At 42.4% G+C, this 21,476-nt stretch overlaps 1 protein-coding gene across 4 annotated transcripts in view; it reads left to right on the forward strand.

Moving 5' to 3' along the window:
- LOC111967700 (rho guanine nucleotide exchange factor 10-like protein) overlaps positions 1–21,476 on the forward strand; it is a 114,508-nt gene that overhangs the window by 78,219 nt on the left and 14,813 nt on the right. For all 4 annotated transcript variants that reach the window (XM_023992991.3, XM_023992975.3, XM_023992983.2 and 1 more), the window contains one exon: positions 21,142–21,356. In XM_023992991.3, the coding sequence (XP_023848759.1) occupies positions 21,142–21,356 (215 nt within the window). The remainder of the gene's footprint in view (positions 1–21,141; positions 21,357–21,476) is intronic.

The following is a 21,476-nucleotide window of genomic DNA, read 5'->3' on the forward strand; positions in this document are numbered from 1 at the left end:
TTCTGTGAAAAACCTTGCCTCAGAAAATAAATTGTCTGTTAATCTTAAAGCAAAATGTTTTGGTGCCCCCTCCTTTCTGCGAAGAGTGGGCATTTTATTGGGTAATCCCCGTAAAGCACATGGATAAATCAGCTGGATAAGGCCCTCTAGGACCCATCTAGACAGACTCAGCTCCCTCCCACTAGGCGTTGTTTCAACATACAGTCATTTTTCAACGTATCGTGACGTGGAATCTATGTGTAAAATACATTGGATTTACAAAGAGTCATCAACATATAAACAGTAGTTTTGAGGGTGCAATTTCAACCACAAGATCATGTCATAATGGTAACCAATTMTCAACATAGACAAAGGTTGTTTAAAATYTGTTGAATTTGTACCTCTGAAACAATAGACCTTCAGTATTATTTTTTATTTATTTAACCAGGCAAGTCAATTAAGAACAGTCTTATTTACAATGATGGCTTGGCACGAGGCAAAAGGCCTCCTGTGGGGACGGGGGACTAAAAATATAACAATGTAAGACACGGGCATCAGCACAAATACAACAGAAAACAAACAGTAGATGTGTGTGTGTGTGCGAGCAGGCATGTGTGTTTGAAGTAAAACAACATGCTTCCTACATAAGGCAACACAAACTAGTGACATCGGGTCTCAAGAACCTGTTCATCTATTTGTCATTTGAACTGCTCCAGGGACACCAMGTCCTGGAATTTAAGGTTGGCTTGGAGGGAATTCTAAGACCAGAAGGCTGATTAATGAAAGGACCTTTTTTCCATGCTTGGTTCTCATTTTTGGGACTGTTAGCTTAAAACAAGATTGAGATCTGAGCTTAAATTAGTTTTAATTTCGAGCTAGAGGAGAGGATAGATAAAATGGCAGTTTTCCTAAAATGAGAATGAACCAGTGTTTGAGCCTGCGTGTTGCTAGTGATGTTCACCCGACAGCACTGTAAAGATCACAATGGGGAGTTAGACGTCTCTGATTGGTGACAAAATGAATTGCTGCATGACACACATAGTCAAGAGCCTTCAGTGTAGKGCTTGAAGCTTGCCCATACAGTAAATAGTATCACCATAGTCAGAAAAGTACAACGAACAACTATTTTCTGGCGGCAAAGGGAAAAACAAGCTTTGTGCCAATAATAAAACCCAATATTACATTTACATTTTTGTCATTTGTGACTCACAACCTGGATTCGSTCTTATGTAGCAACATTTGAAATMGTGTTTTTTACATTGGWTAAAAGTAGAGAGCTACAACATGGGAAAGTAATTCTGCATTGAAAYTTGATCAACTTGTAAACTCACTTTTAAGAAAACGGCCTTTGAATTAGGGCTGGGTGATAAATTTAGTTTTTTCGATATATTCAAGTTTATGTTTTAGAGCGATATGGAAAATGCCTGCATCGCAAGAATRGAGGTTCTGTTATAATGTTGTAACGTTTTACAAATGCAGCATCTCCCTGTCTCTTCTCTGTCAGCCCAATGCCGAATCATGTCCCAATTGCATGCAACACGTGCACAGAGGTTATCCACCAATCACAACCCTAGACAGCCTTTCACAAATTGTAACCACGCTGGAGAAGTGTAGCGGCGGTAAAACTTCCACTAAAATGGAAAGTGAGGAAGCCAGCTCAGCCTCTCATGAGGATGAAATCATCCCCAAAAAGGGCAGCAATATTTTTTCAGTAATATGGAAGTAATTCGGGTTTAAGAGGTCTGATGTTCAGGAAACAAATGGCCTGTGCAAAATGTGTCGAAAGACAATTGCTACGAAAAGCAGCAGTACAACTAACCCCTTCCATCACCTGCAACTGAAARGTGCGGTGGAATGGGAGGAATGCCGATTCCAGTCGCCAGATTCCCAAAACGTCTGCTAAAAGACAAACTACCATAGCCACATCCTTTTCAAACGTAATCCCTTATGACAAGAAAAGTTTGAGGTGGAAGGAGATAACGGATGTAGTGACCTATTACATGGCGAAAGATATGGTTCCAATATTTACAGTAGAAAAGCCAGGCTTTAAAAAGCTGCTAGGMACAGTTGACCAGAAATATCAGCTGCCAAACCGCAAGTATTTCACGGAAGAAGCCCTGTCGCGATTATACACTGCTACCTGCGAAAGAATCACAGAGAAGCTGGCTAGTGTTTCTTATTTTTCGAGCAGAACGTCAGAGCCATACCTAAGTTTGACAGTCCACTACATAAATGAAGACTGTAAATTGCAAAATGTCTGCCTCCAGACGTCTTACTTCCCCGATGATCATACGGGTGAAGTAATATCCCAGGGTCTCAGAGACTCTCTGGTATCGTGGAAGATGAGCGAAGACCGACAGGTGTGCATGACAACTGACAGCAGGAGTAACATGATAAAAGCATTGCGCTTGAACAACTGGACCCGCCTGCAGTGCTTTGGGCACAGGCTTCACCTCGCCATCGGTAAGTGTGACATTGGATAATTAAAGTGCATTCAAAAAAGTAATGTTCTGTAGGCTAATGTATTAGTAGTTGTCATTCTGCCAATCCAATAGCAAATAACCACAGGCTGTTTTAATTATAACAACACATTAACTAAATMAATACATTTTCAATCAAAATTATTATATAAATTACATATTCAAACAGCTAGTGGTCTAACATTCCTAAACAATAGAATAGACATGTGGGTGTGTGTTGTTCATTTGTTTTGCACAAATAGGCCTTGAGGCCTTGTATATATWTTTTTATTTTAATYCAGAAAATTCAGTTAAGAATTATGTCTTGGCCTTTTTTTTTCGTTTAGAGAAAAACAAGAAATTTAGATATATATTGTAAATCGTCCAAACCTCTGAAAAAAATGGAGATATTACTTTTAGGCCTACTTTGAATGTTTTGGTATCTAGTGAAGAGCTCTTCTTTGTCTACACCCATTCAGCATCATTCACACCCTCTTAAGCTTTAGCCCCACCCATCTCGTTTTGATCTTGGAGCATTCAGAGCGCACACTTGATGCTTTGGCCAATGATTTGTTTACCTCTGGATAACATGAAAACAGCCTAACCGGCTCTGCTGYCAACAAATTCATTCAGATATTTTCCGACATTTACTGACACTGGCCATATTCAACGGGTGRTGTACACTTTAGCTTAAGACATGTAGCTAGCTAGATAGGTAAACAATGAACCTAGCTAGGTAAACAATGTGTAAGATCACACATGTCACGTAACGTTAGATAACGAGCCAGCGAGCTAACATTAGCTAGTTAAACAACAATGAACATAGTGCCAAATTATGTTGTTTCTACCCTGCATGAATCTGCTGGGAGCTAACCAACCAGGTTCAATGTTAGCTAGCTAACATTAGGCTCAAACTAGCAAAGCAAACGGCTCTGGGATACGAATAATAATGTCAGCTAGGGAGCCAGACAGCTAACTTTAGCTAGCTAGCTYAAGTACACTTTAGTTTAAGACATGTAGGTAAACAACGTGTAACATCACACACGCCACGTAACGTTAGCTAACGAGCCAGCCAGCTAATATTAGCTAGTTAAACAACAATGAACATAGTCCTAAATCATGTCGTTACTACTCTGCATGAATCTGCTGGGAGCTAACCAACCAGGTTCAATGTTAGCTAGCTACTGTAACATTAAGCTCTAACTAGAAAAGCAAACGGTTCTGGGATACGAATAATAACGTCATACACGTAATGTTAGCTAGCTAGCTAACAGTACACTTTAGCTTGAAATTAAACCCCTTTCTGTAAAAATTTGAAACGTGTAATACTTCAAAATGTAGCTAGCTAACGCTAGACTATCTTACRGGTATACATCATCATGCATGATGGATGCGTCTCCCTGTCAAGGATYCCATGCCACAGTTGCCCTTAGGTTGAAGATGTAATCCGGAGACAGGTGTTTTCTCCATCTCTTTAGCCATCATACTCTAATTCCACTGATTTCGKAACTCGATCCTCCAGAAAGTGGAGAGCAACACTTATACAGCTCCACTACACGATATTTTTTTTTTAAAGCAGCATTCGACAGGATTACCAACACAGACTGACCAGCTGAAATAGACAGAAGCCTGCTATGTGGCAGACCAATCTAAACTCCTCTCTTGGCATGTCCAGGCCACTCATTATCCCAGACAATCATGGCTAGTGGGAAGGTTTGCTCSCTTTTTCTGTGGCTTAACCAACAAGGCTCGTAATTTAACAYTTTTATTCATATTTACAGATGGCACACACGTATGTTATTATTAAGGCACATGTAAGCGCACATGTTCCAGAAAGTATTTTTGCCAAAAAATGCATTTTGATAAAAATAAATAAAAAARATTAAATTTGCTCTCCTGTGAAGTCATGACTTGCTACATACGTTTTGTTGCAGTGGAATTCAGAACAAGCTTAAAAACATACATATTATGTTAAATTATGTGAAAAGCTGTTTCAAATGCCAAAGTCAAACTACTGCCACTTGAATACAGAACAGTTTCATCTGCATACAAATTTACATCAGCTGTCTCAATATGTCTCCAAATGTTGTTTGATATAGATAATAAACAACAGGGGACCTACAATTGATCAGACTTCAAAGGAAAGATTCACCCATTTTGAATGTTCTACTGTTTTTGTGATGTTCTGTCGATTCTCTGTGTCATTTCAAGCAGACAGAAATTCTGCCTATATGACGTAGTCGTGTGATAAAGCCACTCTTACTACACTATATGATCAAATCAAATCAAATTGTATTTGTCACATGCGCCGAATACAACCCTTTGTAGACCTTACAGTGAAATGCTTACTTACAAGCCCTTAACCAACAATGCAGTTTTAAGAAAATACCCCCCAAAAGGTAAGAGATAAGAATAATAAATAATTAAAGAGCTGCAGTAAATAACAATAGCGGGGCTATATACAGGGGGTACCGGTACATAGTCAATTTGCGGGGGCACTGGTGTCAAGGTAATTGAGGTAATATGTACATGTAGGTAGAGTTATTAAAGTGACTATGCATAGATAATAACAGAGAGTAGCAGCAGTGTAGAAGGGGGGGGGGGCAATGCAAATAGTCAGACTAGCCATTTGATTATATGTTAAGGAGTCTTATTGCTTTGGGGTAGAAGCTGTTCAGAAGCCTCTTGGACCTAGACTTGGCGCTCCGGTACCGCATGCCGTGCAGTAGTAGAGAGACAGTCTATGACTAGGGTGGCTGGAGTCTTTGACAATTTTTGGGGCCTTCCTCTGACACCGCCTGGTATAGAGGTCCTGGATGGCAGGAAGCTTGGCCCTGGTGATGTACTGGCCGTACGCACTACCCTCTGTAGTGCCTTGCCGAGCAGTTGCGATACCAGGCAGTGATGCAACCCGTCAGGATGCTCTCGATGGTGCAGCTGTAAAACCTTTTGAGGATCTGAGGACCCATGCCAAATCGTTTCAGTCTCCTGAGGGGAATAGGTTTGTTCGTGCCCTCTTCACGACTGTCTTGGCGCGTTTGGACCATGATAGATCCTTAGTGATGTGGACACCGAGAACTTGAAGCTCTCTACTCTCTCCACTACAGCCCTGTCGAAGTTGCAAAAGCCTGTGCTCAGCCATCTAATTCCTGTAGTCCAAAATCAGTTCCTTTGTCTTGCTGACATTGAGGGAGAGATTGTTGTCCTGGCACCACACTGCCAGGTTCTGACCTTCTACCTATAGCCTGTCTCATCGTTGTTGGTAATCAGTGCAGCAAACTTAATAACGGTGTTGGAGTCGTGTCTTCCATGCAGTCATGGGTGAACAGGGAGTCCAGGAGGGGACTGAGTACGCACTTAAGGGGCCCCGTGTTGAGGTCAGCGTGGCAGACGTGTTGTTACCTACCCTACCACCTGGGGGCAGCCCATCAGGAAGTCCAGGATCCAGTTGCAGAGTGAGCTGTTTATTCCCAGGGTCCTTAGCTTAGTGATGAGCTTTGAGGGCACTATGGTGTTGAACGCTGAGCTGTAGTCAATGAATAGCATTCTCACGTAGGTGTCCTTTTGTCCAGATGGATAGGACAGTGTTGAGTGCAATAGAGATTGGCATCATCTGTGGATCTGTTGTGGCGCTATGCAAATTGGAGTGGGTCTAGGGTTCTGGGATAATGGTGTTGATGTGAGCCATGACCAGACTTTCAAAGCAATTCATGGCTACAAACGTGAGTGCTACAGGTTGATAGTCATTTAGACAGGTTACTTTTCATGTTATTGGCACAGGGACTATGGTGGTCTGCTTGAAACATGTTGGTATTACAGACTCAGTCAGGGACAGGTTGAAAATGTCAGTGAAGACACTTGCCAGTTGGTCAGCGCATGCTCGGAGTACACGTCCTGGTAATCTGTCTGACCTTTAGCTCAGTGCGACTATTGCCTGTAATCCATGGCTTCTGGTTGGGGTATGTACGTACAGTCACTGTTGGGACAACGTCGTCGATGCACTTATTGATGTTGCCAATGACTGATGTGGTGTACTCCTCAAAGCCATCGGAAGAATCCCGGAACATATTCCAGTCTGTGCTAGCAAAACAGTTCTCTAGTTTTAGCATCTGCTTCATCTGACAATTTTTTTATGACGTCGTGTCACTGTTTCTGTTTAATGTTCAGGTAGGGCAGTATTTTGATGTCCGGATGAAAAGCGTGCCCAAAGTAAACCGCCTGTTACTCAGGCCCAGAAGCTAGGATATGCATATATGGTAGTATTGGATAGAAAACACTCTAAAGTTTCCAAAACTGTTAAAATAATGTCTGTGAGTATAACAGAACTGATATGGCAGGCAAAAACCTGAGGAAATCCATCCAGGAAGTGGCATTCTTTTGAATTGAATGTTTTTCCATTGAAAGCCTATCCACCATATAAATGGATGTGACTAGATTGCAGTCTATGGCTTCCACTAGATGTCAACAGTCTTTAGACATTGTTTCAGGCTTTTATTCTGAAATTTGTAAGAATGACAACATTTTCTGAGTGGTCGCTCGAAGAACAAGAGCTTTTTGCTTCTCACGACTGGGAGCGCGCCCTCCGTTCTTTTTCCCTTTGTATTGAATACGCTATTGTCCGGTTGAAATATTATTGATTATAAAGACAATAGACACCCTGAGGATTAATAAAAAACATTGTTTGACATGTTTCGACGAACTTTACCTGTACTATTTGGATCTATTCGATTGCCTGTTGTGACCGCCATTGAGCCAGTGGATTACTGAACAAAACGCGCTAACAAAACTGAGTTTTTTTGGATATAAAGAGGGACTTTATCMAACAAAACAAACATTTATAGTGTAACATGGAGTCTTGTGAGTGCAACCATATGAAGATCATCAAAGGTAAGTGATACATTATTTAGCTATTTCTGACTTTCGTGACTAATCTACTTGGCTGGAAAATGTTTGTATGCTTTTGTTAGCGGGGCGCTGTCCTCAGATAATCACATGGTATGCTTTCGCCGTAAAACCTTTTTGACACAGCGGCTGGATCTGACACAGCGGCTGGATTAACAAGAAGTTAATCTTTAAGCCAATGTATAACACTTGTATATTTTATGAATGTTTATTATGAGTATTTCTGTATTTTGAAATTGGCGCTCTGCAATTTCACCGGATATTGGCATGGAGGGATGCCACCTACCCTAGAGAGATACATTTTTGCAGTCTGTGCTAGCAAATCAGTCCTGTAGCTTAGCATCTGCTTCATCTGACCACTTTTTATTGATCTAGTCACTGGGACTTCCTGCTTTAATTTTTGCTTGTAAGCGGGAATCAGGAGGATAGAATTATGGTCAGATTTGCTAAACGGAGGGCGAGGGAGAGCTTTGTATGTGTCTCTGTGTGTGGAGTAAAGGTGGTCCAGAGTCCTCTGGTTGCACATTTGACATGCTGATAGAAATTTGGTAAAACGGATTTAAGTTTTCCCTGCAWTAACGTCCCCGGCTGCTTGGAGCTACGCCTCTGGGTGAGCTTTTTCTTGTTTGCTTATGGCGGAGTACTGCTCATTCAATGCTGTCTTACTGCCAGCCTCTGARTGTGGTGGTATGTAAACAGCTACGAAAAATACAGATGAAAAATCTCTAGGTAGATAGTGAGGTAGCTTATCATGAGATACTCTACCTCAGGCGCGCAATAGCTCGAGACTTTCTTAGATATCGTGCACCAGCTGTTATTTACAAAAATACATAGTCCGCCGCCCCGGATGCAGCTGTTCTACCCTGCCGATGCAGCGTATAACCAGCCAGCTGTATGTTGATAGTGTCGTCGTTCAGCTACGACTCCTTGAAGCATAAGATATTACAGTTTTGAATGTCCCATTGGTAGTTTAATCTTCATCGTAGGTCATCTATTTRATTGTCCAAAGATTGCACGTCTGCGAGCGGAATGGAAGGAAGTGGGGGTGTATTCGATCACCTACGAATTCTCAGAAGGCAGCCTGCCCTCTGGCCCCTTTTTTCTGCCTCCTCTTCATGCAAATGACGGGGATCTGGGCCTGTTCCTGAGGAAGCAGTATATCGTTCGTGTCGGGCTTGTCAGACTCATTATAAGAAAAAAAGGATTCTGCCAGTCCGTGGTGAGTAATCGCAGTTCGGATGTCCAGAAGTTATTTTCGGTCACAAGAGACGGTAGCGGCAACATTATGTAAAAAAATAAGTTACAAACAATGCAAATAAACGAACAAGAAGCACAATCGGTTGGGGACACGTAAAACGTCTGCCTCTAACTTGGAAGGATGTCTTCTCTCGAATGAGCCATTAATCATATTTTTGGTCTAGCACATTTCTCCTATTTGTCTGCCTCTTCAGTCCAGGTTGCATTGCATGGTGCTGTTACCAGAGATATTAGATAGAGGAGATCAAATCAAATCAAATTTTATTTGTCACATACACATGGTTAGCAGATGTCAATGCGAGTGTAGCGAAATGCTTGTGCTTCTAGTTCCGACAATGCAGTAATAACCAACAAGTAATCTAACCTAACAATTCCACAACTACTACCTTATACACACAAGTGTAAAGGGATAAAAAAAAATGTACATAAGATATATTGAATGAGTGATGGTACGGAACGGCATAGGCAAGATGCAGTAGATGGTATAGTTGTACAGTCTATACATATGAGATGAGTAATGTAGGGTATGTAAACATTATATTAAGTGGCATTGTTTAAAGTGGCTAGTGATAATTTTTACATAACTTCCATCAATTCCCATTATTAAAGTGGCTGGAGTTGAGTCAGTATGTTGGCAGCGGCCACTAAATGTTAGTGGTGGCTTTTTAACAGTCTGATGGCCTTGAGATAGAAGCTGTTTTTCAGTCTCTCTCCGTCCCTGCTTTGATGCACCTGTACTGACTCGCCTTCTGGATGATAGCGGGGTGAACAGGCAGTGGCTCGGGTGGTTGTTGTCCTTGATGATCTTTATGGCCTTCCTGTGACATCGGGTGGTGTAGGTGTCCTGGAGGGCAGGTAGTTTGCCCCCGGTGATGCGTTGTGCAGACCTCACTACCCTCTGGAGAGCCTTACGGTTGTGGGCGGAGCAGTTGCGGTGATACAGCCCGACAGGATGCTCTCGATTGTGCATCTGTAGAAGTTTGTGAGTGCTTTTGGTGCCAAGCCGAATTTCTTCAGCCTCCTGAGGTTGAAGAGGCGCTGCTGCGCCTTCTTACCAACGCTGTCTGTGTGGGTGGCACATTCAGTTTGTCCGTGTTGTGTACACCGAGGAACTTAAAACTTTCCACCTTCTCACTACTGTCCCGTCGATGTGGATAGGGGGGTGCTCCCTCTGCTGTTTCCTGAAGTCCACAATCATCTCCTTTGTTTTGTTGACGTTGAGTGTGAGATTATTTTCCTGACACCACACTCCGAGGGCCCTCACCTCCTCCCTGTAGGCCGTTGTCGTTGTTGGTAATAAGCCTACCACTGTAGTGTCGTCCGCAAACTTGATGATTGAGTTGGAGGCGTGCATGGCCACGCAGTCGTGGGTGAACAGGGAGTACAGGAGGGGGCTCAGAACGCACCCTGGTGGGGCCCCAGTGTTGAGGATCAGCGGGGTGGAGATGTTGTTACCTACCCTCCAACCTGGGGGCGGCCCGTCAGGAAGTCCAGGACCCAGTTGCACAGGGCGGGGTCGAGACCCAGGGTCTCGAGCTTGATGACGAGTTTGGAGGGTACTATGGTGTTAAATGCTGAGCTGTAGGCGATGAACAGCATTCTCACATTCCTCTTGTCCAGATGGGTTAGGGCAGTGTGCAGTGTGGTTGCGATTGCGTCGTCTGTGGACCTATTTGGTCGGTAAGCAAATTGGAGTGGGTCTAGGGTGTCAGGTAGGGTGGAGATGATATGGTACTTGACTAGTCTCTCAAAGCACTTCATAATGACGGAAGTGAGTGCTACGGGGCGGTAGTCGTTTAGCTCAGTTACCTTAGCTTTCTTGGGAACAGGAACAATGAAGCATGTGGGAACAGCAGACTGGGATAAGGATTGATTGAATATGTCCTTAAACACACAGCCAGCTGGTCTGCGCATGCTCTGAGGACGCGCTGGGAATGCGTCTGGGCCTGCAGCCTTGCGAGGGTTAACACGTTTAAATGTTTTACTCACCTCGGCTGCAGTGAAGGAGAGCCCGCAGGTTTGGTAGCGGGCGTGTCAGTGGCACTGTATTGTCCTCAAAGCGAGCAAAAAAGTTATTTAGTCTGTCTGGGAGCAAGACATCCTGGTCCGCGACGGGGCTGGTTTTCTTTTTGTAATCTGTGATTGACTTTAGACCCTGCCACATCCTCTTGTGTCTGAGCTGTTGAATTGCGACTTTACTTTGTCTCTTACTGGGACTAGCTTGTTTGATTGCCTTGCGGAGGAAATAGCTACACTGTTTGTATTCGGTCATTTCCGGTCACCTTGCCCTGGTTAAAAGCAGTGGTGTCGCGCTTTCAGTTTCGCGCGAATGCTGCCATCAATCCACAGTTTCTGGTTTGGGAATGTTTTAATCGTTGCTGTGGGTACGACATCGTCAATGCACTTTCTAATGAACTCGCTCACCGAATCAGCGTATTCGTCAATGTTGTTGTTGGACGCAATGCGGAACATATCCAATCCACGTGATCGAAGCAGTCTTGAAGCGTGGAATCAGATTGGTCGGACCTGCGTTGAACAGATCTGAGCGCGGGAGCTTGCTGTTTTAGTTTCTGTTTGTAGGCTGGGAGCAACAAAATGGAGTCGGGTCAGCTTTTCCGAAAGGAGGGCGGGGGAGGGCCTTATATGCGTCGCGGAAGTTAGTATAACAACGATCCAAGGTTTTACCAGCCCTGGTAGCACAATCGATATGCTGATAGAATTTAGGGAGTTTTGTTTTCAGATTAGCCTTGTTAAAATCCCCAGCTACGATGAATGCAGCCTCAGGGTGTGTGGTTTCCAGTTTACAAGAGTCAGATAAAGTTCGTTCAGGGCCATCGATGTGTCTGCTTGGGGGGATATATACGGCTGTGATTATAATCGAAGAGAATTCCCTTGGTAGATAATGCGGTCGACATTTGATTGTGAGGAATTCTAAATCTGGTGAACAGAATGACTTGAGTTCCTGTATGTTGTTATGATCACCACGTCTCGTTGATCATAAGGCATACACCCCGCCCCTCTTCTTACCAGAAAGATGTTTGTTTCTGTCGGCGCGATGCGTGAAGAAACCAGCTGGCTGCACCGACTCCGTTAGCGACTCTTGAGTGAGCCATGTTTCCGTGAAGCAAAGAACGTTACAATCCCTGATGTCTCTCTGGAATGTTACCCTTCGCTCGGATTTCATCAACCTTATTGTCAAGAGACTGGACATTGGCGAGTAGTATGCTAGGGAGTGGACCGCGGATGTGCCCGTCTCCGAACGCTCTGACAGAGACCGTCTTTCGTTTGCCTGTGTTGGCGTCAGTTGTTTGGGTCCCGGCTGGGATCAGATCTTGTATTGGGTGGAAGGCAAGACACAGGATCCTCTTTGGGAGGTCATATTCCTGGTTGTGAACGAGGTGAGTTGACGTTGCTTTCTTAATATTCCTCCCCGACTGTATGTAATGAAACCTAAGATTCCTGGGGTACAATGTAAGGAATAACACATAAAAAAACAAAATACTGCATAGTTCCCTAGGAACGCGAAGCGAGGCGGCCATCTCGGTCGCGCCGGAAGTAGAGGTTTTCCATTGGAATTCAATTGGGCAATTAATGGATGAACATATAACGCCCCACCCAGCAGACTGTCGACCAATCACTTCACGTTCTCATGTTGCATCACGCCGTTGCTAAACTAATCATCACGCAATCCCTTTTCAAAGTCAGGGTATTAGTCGAGAAACGTGTCTATTTTCCTTGAAAGTACATAATGTCACGATTAAAAGCTATACAATATTAACAGATATCGAGTTCATTATTTCCTCTGAAAAGATTTGTAATGTTGTACTTCCAGTGGTGTAACACATATGCTTGGTTTGTAAATTATGTTTTTGGATAGTGCCCCTGGCTATCCGTAAATTCAAAAAACAAGAAAATTGTGCTGTCTGGTTTGCTTAATATAAGAKATTTTAKATTATTTATACTTTTACTTTTGATACTTAAGTATATCTTAGCAATTACATTTTAATTTAATACTTAAGTATATTTAAAACCAAATACTTTTAGACTATTACTCAATTAGTATTTTACTGGGTAGCTTTTACTTTTACTTGTGTCATTTTCAGTATGACAATTGGGTACTTTTTCCACCACTGTGTACTTCTTGTTGACGAAATTCATGCTAATGTTGGGTTTTTGAGCTTGCGCCCAATTGACTCCCATTATTTCCTTGAAGGAGAGCTCTCCTTGTCCCAGAATTGCCAAGAATGCACTGCCTTAGCTAGCTAGCCAGCCAGCCGATAGAGAAAGCATTACATTGTGGATTTTGTAGTCAACTTGAGCTGCAAAAGATTTCCACAACGATTTTCACATGTTGCTACCAACATTATTATAATGCCAAAATCAAACATTTGTTCACAAAAAATATTGTTCTCACGTATTCATGTTATTTAACACTGTAAATATTAGGAATGAGTGGTTTTGGGTGGATTTTTCCTTTAACACACTGGGTTATTTTTTATTTATTTTATTTAACCCTTATTTTACCAGGTAAGTTAACTGAGAACACATTCTCATTTACAGCAACAACCTGGGAAATAGTTACAGGGGAGAAGAAGGTTGATGAATGAGCCAGCTGGAAGCTGGTCTCCCGGGTGGCGCAGTGGTCTAGGGCACTGCATCGCAGTGCTAGCTGCGCCACCAGAGTCTCTGGGTTCACGCCCAGGCTCTGTCGCAGCCGGCCGCAACCGGGAGGTCCGTGGGGCGACGCACAATTGGCATAGCGTCGTCCGGGTTAGGGAGGGTTTGGCCGGTAGGGATATCCTTGTCTCAGTATGTAAAATGTAATAAAATGTATGCACTCTACTGTAAGTCGCTCTGGATAAGAGCYTCTGCMAAATGACTAAAATGTAAATGTAAATGTAAGCTGGGGATGATTAGGTGGCCATGATGGTATGAGGGCCAGATTGGGATTTTATCCTGGACACTGGGGTTAGCACCCCTACTCTTACGATAGCACCCCTACTCTTAGTTACCACAGAGAGTCAGGACACCCGTTTAACGTCCCATCCAAAAAACGGCACCCTACACAGGGAAATGTCCTCAATCATTGCRCTGGGGCATTGGGATATTGTTTTAGACCAGAGGAAAGAGTGCCTCCTACTGGCCCTCCAATACCACTTCCAGCAGCATATGGTCTCCCACCAGGACCAACCCTGCTTAACTTAGGAGGCAAGCTAGCAGTGGGATACAGGGTTGTATGCTGCTGGTTATGCTGCTGGTTCAATTTGACAAGTAGTTCACAAACCACTCCGGAGCATGACAAGTAATCCCAATACACTTCAATCTCTGCACCTAGACAGTAAAGTCCACAGTGTTAAATGCCTTTGACAAGTCTATGAATACAGATACACAATGTAGCTTCTTATCCAGGGCACAATGAATATAATTCAAAATCTTCAAAGTTGCTGTGACAGTGCTGTGGCTAGAACTGAAACCTGATTGCATACCACTCAAAGTATTGTTTTCCTGGAGGCAGGCTTTAAACTGCTTATTGACTAGGAACTCCAATACCTTTACCAGAACAGACAATTTAGATATGGGGCGATAGATATTCAGTAGAGTGGGAACACCTACTTTCAAAAGAGGTAGGACAAATGCTGATTTCTACATCTTGGAGTTTTCATTACATTCTATGGTGATATTAAAGATGCATGTTAAATGGGGAGCAATGATGTCTGCAGCTAATTGTAGTAGGCGGGGTCTAGATGATCAGGGTCAGGGGATTTTTTGACATCAATTGTTTCAGGGCACTTCTGAAACAGAGAAAGGCAAGAAGGAGAACCAGGAGAATGAGTGCTCGGGAGTGTCAGGTAATTTCACATGGGGCTCATATTGACCTCAGGTTGATCAAATAATCTGCCTGCATCAAGAAAATGTTGATTGAAAGAGTTCAGAATAGAGGTTATCACAGTTACCACCTGTGAGTCAACCAGCAGTTGTTTAGGGAGCTGTGCATCTTTAAACCTTTCACTACTTGCCCACATTTTGAGATAGTGGTCTGCTTTCAGCTTTCGGGTCATAGCCACACCCTTATTCCAAAACCATTTCCTTATGAATTCAGACTAGTTCATCTGACAACCAAGGGTTGTCTCTGCCCCTAATTCTGTATTGTTTGAAAGGGGCATGCTTGTTGCATACATCCTAGAATGCTTTATGGAGGTAAGAAAAGGCTAATATGACATCAGAGATGTTCCACTCTATTCCTGGCAATGTTAAAAACATAATGAAAAAAACCCTGTATCAAACTGCTTCCAGTTTATTTTCATGATGATACTMTACATGGAGGTAGTTTAGGAATTGTAGCATCCCTTACACAAGCAACACCACAGTGATCACTTATCATTTGCAAATATACCAGAAGCATTAAAATGATGTGGAGTGTTGGTTAAGATAAGATCAATCAAAGATGATTTTAGAGGACACATTGCATTACATTTTTAACAATCTGATTAAAATGATAGGTATTACAAATATTCTTGAGTTGATCAGAGTTGGATGTCAACCAATCTAGGTTCAGGTCAGGTCGCCCATAAGCACAAATTCAGATTTCACATTCTGTGATAATAATTCAAAAATACAATCCAGAGAGCCAGCAATCGCAGACGGGGGTCTATAACAACAGGAGACAACAAGATTCAAGGATGCACAGAGATTTATATTCAAGGACAAATATTCAAATTGCTTGGGTTTGGTAAAAGAGGTCAGAATGGTTGCCGAAAACGTGTCTTTTATGTATATAGCAACACTACCACCCTTAGATTTGCGATCTGACCAAAAAACATTCTAAACATCAATGTCTTTGTCAATGATAGATTTTTTTTGCCAGGTTTCAGAAAGACCCAGATGTATTTATGCTCTCTACGGTTTATATTCACAAAATCAAGTTTCGAAAGAAGACTTCTTACATTTATGTGCAGAAACTTCAGACCATTCTGACTTTTTAATTCAGATGGGGTAGAAATGGCAGGACCTAGGTTATATTCCACATTTCCTGACAGTAAAAGCAGTAAAATAATGGCAAGTCTAGATAGAATTTTACAACTTTTGGATTCAGAGACTAAAGTCAAGAGGAACAAGTCTTTAACAGAAGGTATTTCAAAAGGTGCGTACAGTTCAGAGACATGGTTAAGTACCGAAAGAACAATCCGCACATGTAAACACAAGCATGCGGTTTCTCCCCCAAAAACGTGCAAAGTTCTCCAGTGCAATAGCCGGGCAAGCGTATGGTTTCTCCCAAGATGCAACATGGGAAAAACACTCAAATTTCTCTGCATTTAACCTGTTTTGGAGACTGTTTTTTGTTCTGAATTTTGGATGACTGACATGCCCAAAGTAAACTGTCTGTTACTCAGGCCCAGAAGCTAGGATATGCATATACTTAGTAGCATTGGATAGAAAACACTCTGAAGTTTCTAAAACTGTTAAAATAATGTCTGTGAGTATAACAGAACTGATATGGCAGACGAAAACCCGAGGAAAATCCAACCCGGAATTTTCTTTTTCTTTGAGTTCACAGMCCATTTCAGTGCTTGCCTATGGGAAATACAAATAGATAGGACCCAGATTGCAGTTCCTATGGCTTCCGCTAGAGGTCAACAGTCTTTAGAAAGGGTTTCAGGCTTGTTTTTTGAAAAATTAACAAGTAGTTGGAAGAACTACAAGGTGTCTCTCATTAGAAAAGTGGTCTTGTTGGCGTGTGAATGAGGTGCGCGCTCTTCGTTATTTATCTTCCTTATTCAACATACTATTCTCTGTCTTAAATATGATAGTTTATTTAGATATTAGAGTACCTGAGGATTAATTAGAAACATTGTTTGACTTGTTTGGACGAACTTTACTGGTAACTTTTTGGATTCGTTTGTATGCATGTTGAAAGAGTGGATTACTGAGATCATTGGCGCCAACTAAACAGACTTTTTTGGATATAAAGAAGGACTTTATCGAAACAAAACGACCATTCATTGTGTAGCTGGGACCCTTGGGATTGCAAACAGAGGAAGATCTTCAAAAGGTAAGTGATTTATTTAATCGCTAATTGTGATTTTGTGACGCCTGTGCTGGTTGAAAAAGTACTTTGGTGTGGGGCGCTGTCCTCAGATAATCGCATGGTATGCTTTCGCCGTAAAGCCTTTTTGAAATCAGACAATGCGGTTGGATTAACAAGAAGTTACGCTTTTAAATGATGTATGACACTTGTATTTTCATGAATGTTTAATATTACGGTTTTTGTATTTTGAATTTCYCGCTCTGCAATTTCACCCGATGTTGTCGTAGGTGTCCCGCTAACGGTTCATGCGCCTAAGAGGCATAACCATAAAAAAACTTCTATAAATAATCGAAAATAAAATAACAATAAAGGCCAAGTAATACAATCTTAAATGCATACAAGTTCCTGAGTAAAAGCTCACAGAAGTCCACAGGCTTCAGSTACAATTCAGATCAGAGACTGCAGTTTGTAAGTGTACATGTGTGCTGGAGCAGTGAGCGAAACTTGGGGGTACCTGTACTAGACGGGGGGAGCAGGCCTGGGTAATCAGGAGCAGACCGAAAGGTGGGGGCCAAGCAGTGCAGCACACCATGGGAGTAGCATAGGTATCACACTCGCTTGGTAGAGGCTTGTGTCGGGAGGCTGGGTAGAAGAGGAGGCTTTCAACCAGACAGGTGTGTGGCCCAATGTGTTAGGGTAGACAGGCAAGGGCAGCAGGCAAGGGCAGCACCTTCTAGTGGAGAATTTATATAGCAAGTAACTTCTTGACTATATCAAAATATTACTGGAGTATTTGGAATTATTTAAAAAACACTCGCAAACAAACAAAAGCGCACAAGACACACGGGTTCAGCTGCCGTGTTGGTGGGAATATGGACATATACTATTTTAAAAAAAACGTATTCCTAKTCGGATTATAGAAGGAAATGGCCTTGGCTTTCACCTGGAATTGTTTATTTATGTTGGATAAAAAATCTAATAATTCAAACAAAATGTAAATTCCATGCTATTTATAAAGGCTTCATAAAGGCTTCATAAACACTACATAAATGTGTCACATATCATCTATAACCTTATGCCATGCTCTGTAAAGGGTTCATAGCCCACTATGTCAAATATGACAAAAAGCTGTGCTTTATAAATGGTGGCATAAACACTGCTTAATATAGGCTTCATAAATCATATTAAATTGAGGCTTCACAAAGTATGTATAAACTTGTCAGGCATTTTTGGTAGAGCATTGCAACACCAGGATAGTGGGTTCGACTTCCGTGACCACCCATACTTAAAAATGTATGCACACATGAGACTGTAAGTCGCTTTGTATAAAAGTGTCTGCTAAATGGCATATATGATTTTGCATTATATTACTCGAAATCAAATATTTCACCTTCTTTATTACTTTACATGTGATAGTCAAAATGGGGGAAAGGGCCATGAAAAACGCAATTTTTCTTCATTCAGATGACTCTGGGTAAGTAGAGAAATGACCTACATCTCTCAGTATCCTTTTTAAACAGTGCTTTACGTGCCCATGCGGTGTTTGTTATGTTATGTTATGTTAGCTCACAAAACAGAATATCCTTTAAACCTTCATAAATAAAGCATTACATTTAGAGGATTTGCTTGATATTATCAAGTGCTAGAGTTATGTAGGCCTAATGTGACAAGTTGCAACACATGACACGATACCTAACTTGAAAGATCAAGTGTTTTAAGCACCCTAGCTTCCATTGTAACATACCATGCAATCATTGCAGATAGCTTTTCAAACAGCATACATCTTCACCTAAGTAAATGTTCTTTCCAAGACATGTCACATGCCTGTATTTTATTCCGTAACCAAAGTTAGGAGAAAAAGGTTTAATAAAATACACAATATCGTTATAAGAGCCAGTGGATCCATGAATAAACAACTGATCAAGTGGTCTGCTCTGCTCGGCTCACTTCCCCTGCTTGTCTCAGATCTACCTCCCTGGCAGGCTTGTCAAATGAGGGATGACACTAATCATGTTAATGTGAGATGGGCTGGTGGGATTCTCCTTACTTTGATCAGAGTAATGACATTGTTTCTAATCAACCTGATTCACATGCATTTCCCTGTTTGCCTACATTACCGGTTCACTCCACTTTTCTGACTGGTGTTTTTCCACTTATACCATCAATTAATTCTCCTCTCACCCCCCTCCTCAGCCACTCCATACTTCAGACAGGTTCAGATTAATCCTCATGGTGTGTAAAGGTGTTAAAAACAGCAGGTTTGAAACAGAACATGAGATAAGGTTTAGAATGAGTCTTTGTCAACCTTASAAAGGTTGATTTTGACACATTTTGACTAGTAACATGGACTTGAGCGTTCATTCAGAATCCCCACCATGGCATGTCCATGATCATCCTCTCCCACTGCCTCCCTCGGTCCAGACCTATCTAATTTCGGGGGATCCCGAGTGGCGCAGCGGTCCAGCACACTGCATCTCAGTGCTAGAGGCATCACTACAGACTCTGGTTCGATTCCAGGCTGTATCACAACCGGCCATGATTGGGAGTCCCATAGGGCGGCGCACAATTGGCCCAGCGTCGTCCGSGTTAGGGTTTGGCCGGGGTAGGCCGTCATTGTAAAAAATAATTTGTTCTTAACTGACTTGCCTAGTTAAATAAAGGTMAAATAAATTAACACTGGTAGATCAGTTAGTTACTTTCAGGAAGTTTCTTCTGCACTCTGACAAAACAGATATCTATTCCCACAAACAAGTCGTGATGAGTTTGTCAGGGCACAGTCATTTCACTGGATCTGTGGAGGAATTGGATGCGTGAGTGCTTAAGTGTAGGAGAATGTTGAAGTTGGGGTTGCTTAGGGCTGCGGTTGCCATTTGTCTTTAAGCTTTGTTTTTTGGAGGTCGTCTCTGTAGTTTTCCCTGTGCAACAGTCCATTARTTGCTCTGGCTCGCTCTCCAGAGSCCACGGGACTACTCCTGTCCAGCARGCTGACACAAATCTAACAAATGATTGCATGCAAAAAAGGCCGGGCAGGGGGGGCGATAGGGGCTAAAGACTATATTTATCCTATGTCTTATTCCCATAATGTGACTCGTGGAAAATCCTTATTTGATCTTCAGTGTCAGTTTTTGTGAGGAACATTACACTTCAGTTGGACAGTTGCACCAGTCCCATATCTAGAGAAAAACAACTTGGGTGAAAGAATCCTGTGAAAACCCATGAAGATTTCACTTATGATTGGAGAGTGATTTGGAGCCTCCTAATTGAAATTGCTACAGCTCCAGGTTTACCCCCTGCCTCTCTTCCCTTCCCCTGTATTGACATTGGCAGGCTTGACACAAGGCCAATATGAGTGTGACACTTGCAGAATCAAGCCTCTATTCATGCATGCAGCTACTCAGGCCTACAGCAGAGAGTGTGGAACCCCAAGGGGGAGTTGGTGATGATTGCCTGGCGGTTTTTTGATTATATGAGGTCCGCTCTCTTGTTTTGTCAGGGATTCTTATTGGGTTTTGGACTTTTTTAGAAGTTGGACTGCTATTCATGGCTCACTCAGAGTGTGTTGGTGAATAGGCTATGTCGAGCTCAGCCCTAGCAGACACTATAGACTGTGGGTAAAGGAAGACCACCAACATACGACTGCTCAATGTGCCCCCTCCTAATGACCAATAACCTTGTACCATTCTGTCCATTCTGTGAAGATGAGTTTTAATGGGGTCACCTTGTCTCCTAATTCAACAGCCAACTGCTGTATTTCATCCCTTCATTGGGATTGAGTGTGTCATTGCTAAGTCCCCGACTCAAGCATTAGATCAATCATCATCTTATACAAACCCTCAATTGTCAAGCGATGCACAGTCTTTCAAAGTKTTTTTTTCATCTGTCTGTTCTCTGCTGATGAAAAGATCTCTGTTTTAGAAATTGTTTGATGTTCTAGAGATGACATTGTGAACCCATTGCGGTTTGTGGTTTCTGAATCTGAGGGATATTTAAAAGTGAGGGAGGAATATAGACAGGATTTGAAAGGATATTTGATTTTAACTTTACACTTTGCTGAAACTGCCTGGATTTGCTAACAGGTGCGGATATCAGAGCTAAGCCGTATTACAGGAGAGTGTTCTGTGTCTTCTAAAATTATTCAGAAATTCTACAAAGACTTAAGCATGAGCAAGTAACTCTCCAACGCTACAGTACATTTTCAAAACGACCATCCACCCTCTCCACCTGTGCTATGTTAGCCGTTGATTGCTGTGACCTACAGTCTTTACTGACCTTTAAATGGACACCTCTTTCTCTGCAGGTGGCTAGTGGAGAAGATGTCTTGACCCAGATATATCTTATTGACTATAGATGCTCACGTGTCTCTCTCTCTCTCTCTAGGTGGCTAGTAATTGAGTATCTTACTGACCTAACTTCCCTCTCTGTAGGTGGCCAATGGAGGAGTATTTAAATGTCTGTCTCTGCAGGTGGCTAGTGGAAGAGTATTTTACTAATCTTATATACCCACTTCTCTCTCTGCAGGTGGCCAGTGGAGGAGATGCTACCCAGGGGCAGGTGGAGATCTTCTCCCTGAACAGGCCCACGCCACGCCCAGTGAAGAGCCTCCAGGTGGGGGCCCCAGTGAGGTGTCTGGAGTATGTGCCTGAACCCAGCCCCCCAGAGGAGATGGAGGCTGTGGCCCTCAGGAGCCCTACTGGGGTGGGGAACACCATTTGTCTGGGACTGGACGATGGAAGGTGAGGTCAACACAGCTTTTAGAGAAATTGTCAAATACAATAGTGTAAGTTACATTTAAGTAATGTGGATGGATGCATGGATGGATGATGATACAGAAATATTATTGTATTTATTATTGT

Source organism: Salvelinus sp. IW2-2015, linkage group LG1, assembly GCF_002910315.2.
Source record: "Salvelinus sp. IW2-2015 linkage group LG1, ASM291031v2, whole genome shotgun sequence".
Classification (NCBI taxonomy): Eukaryota; Metazoa; Chordata; class Actinopteri; order Salmoniformes; family Salmonidae; genus Salvelinus; species Salvelinus sp. IW2-2015.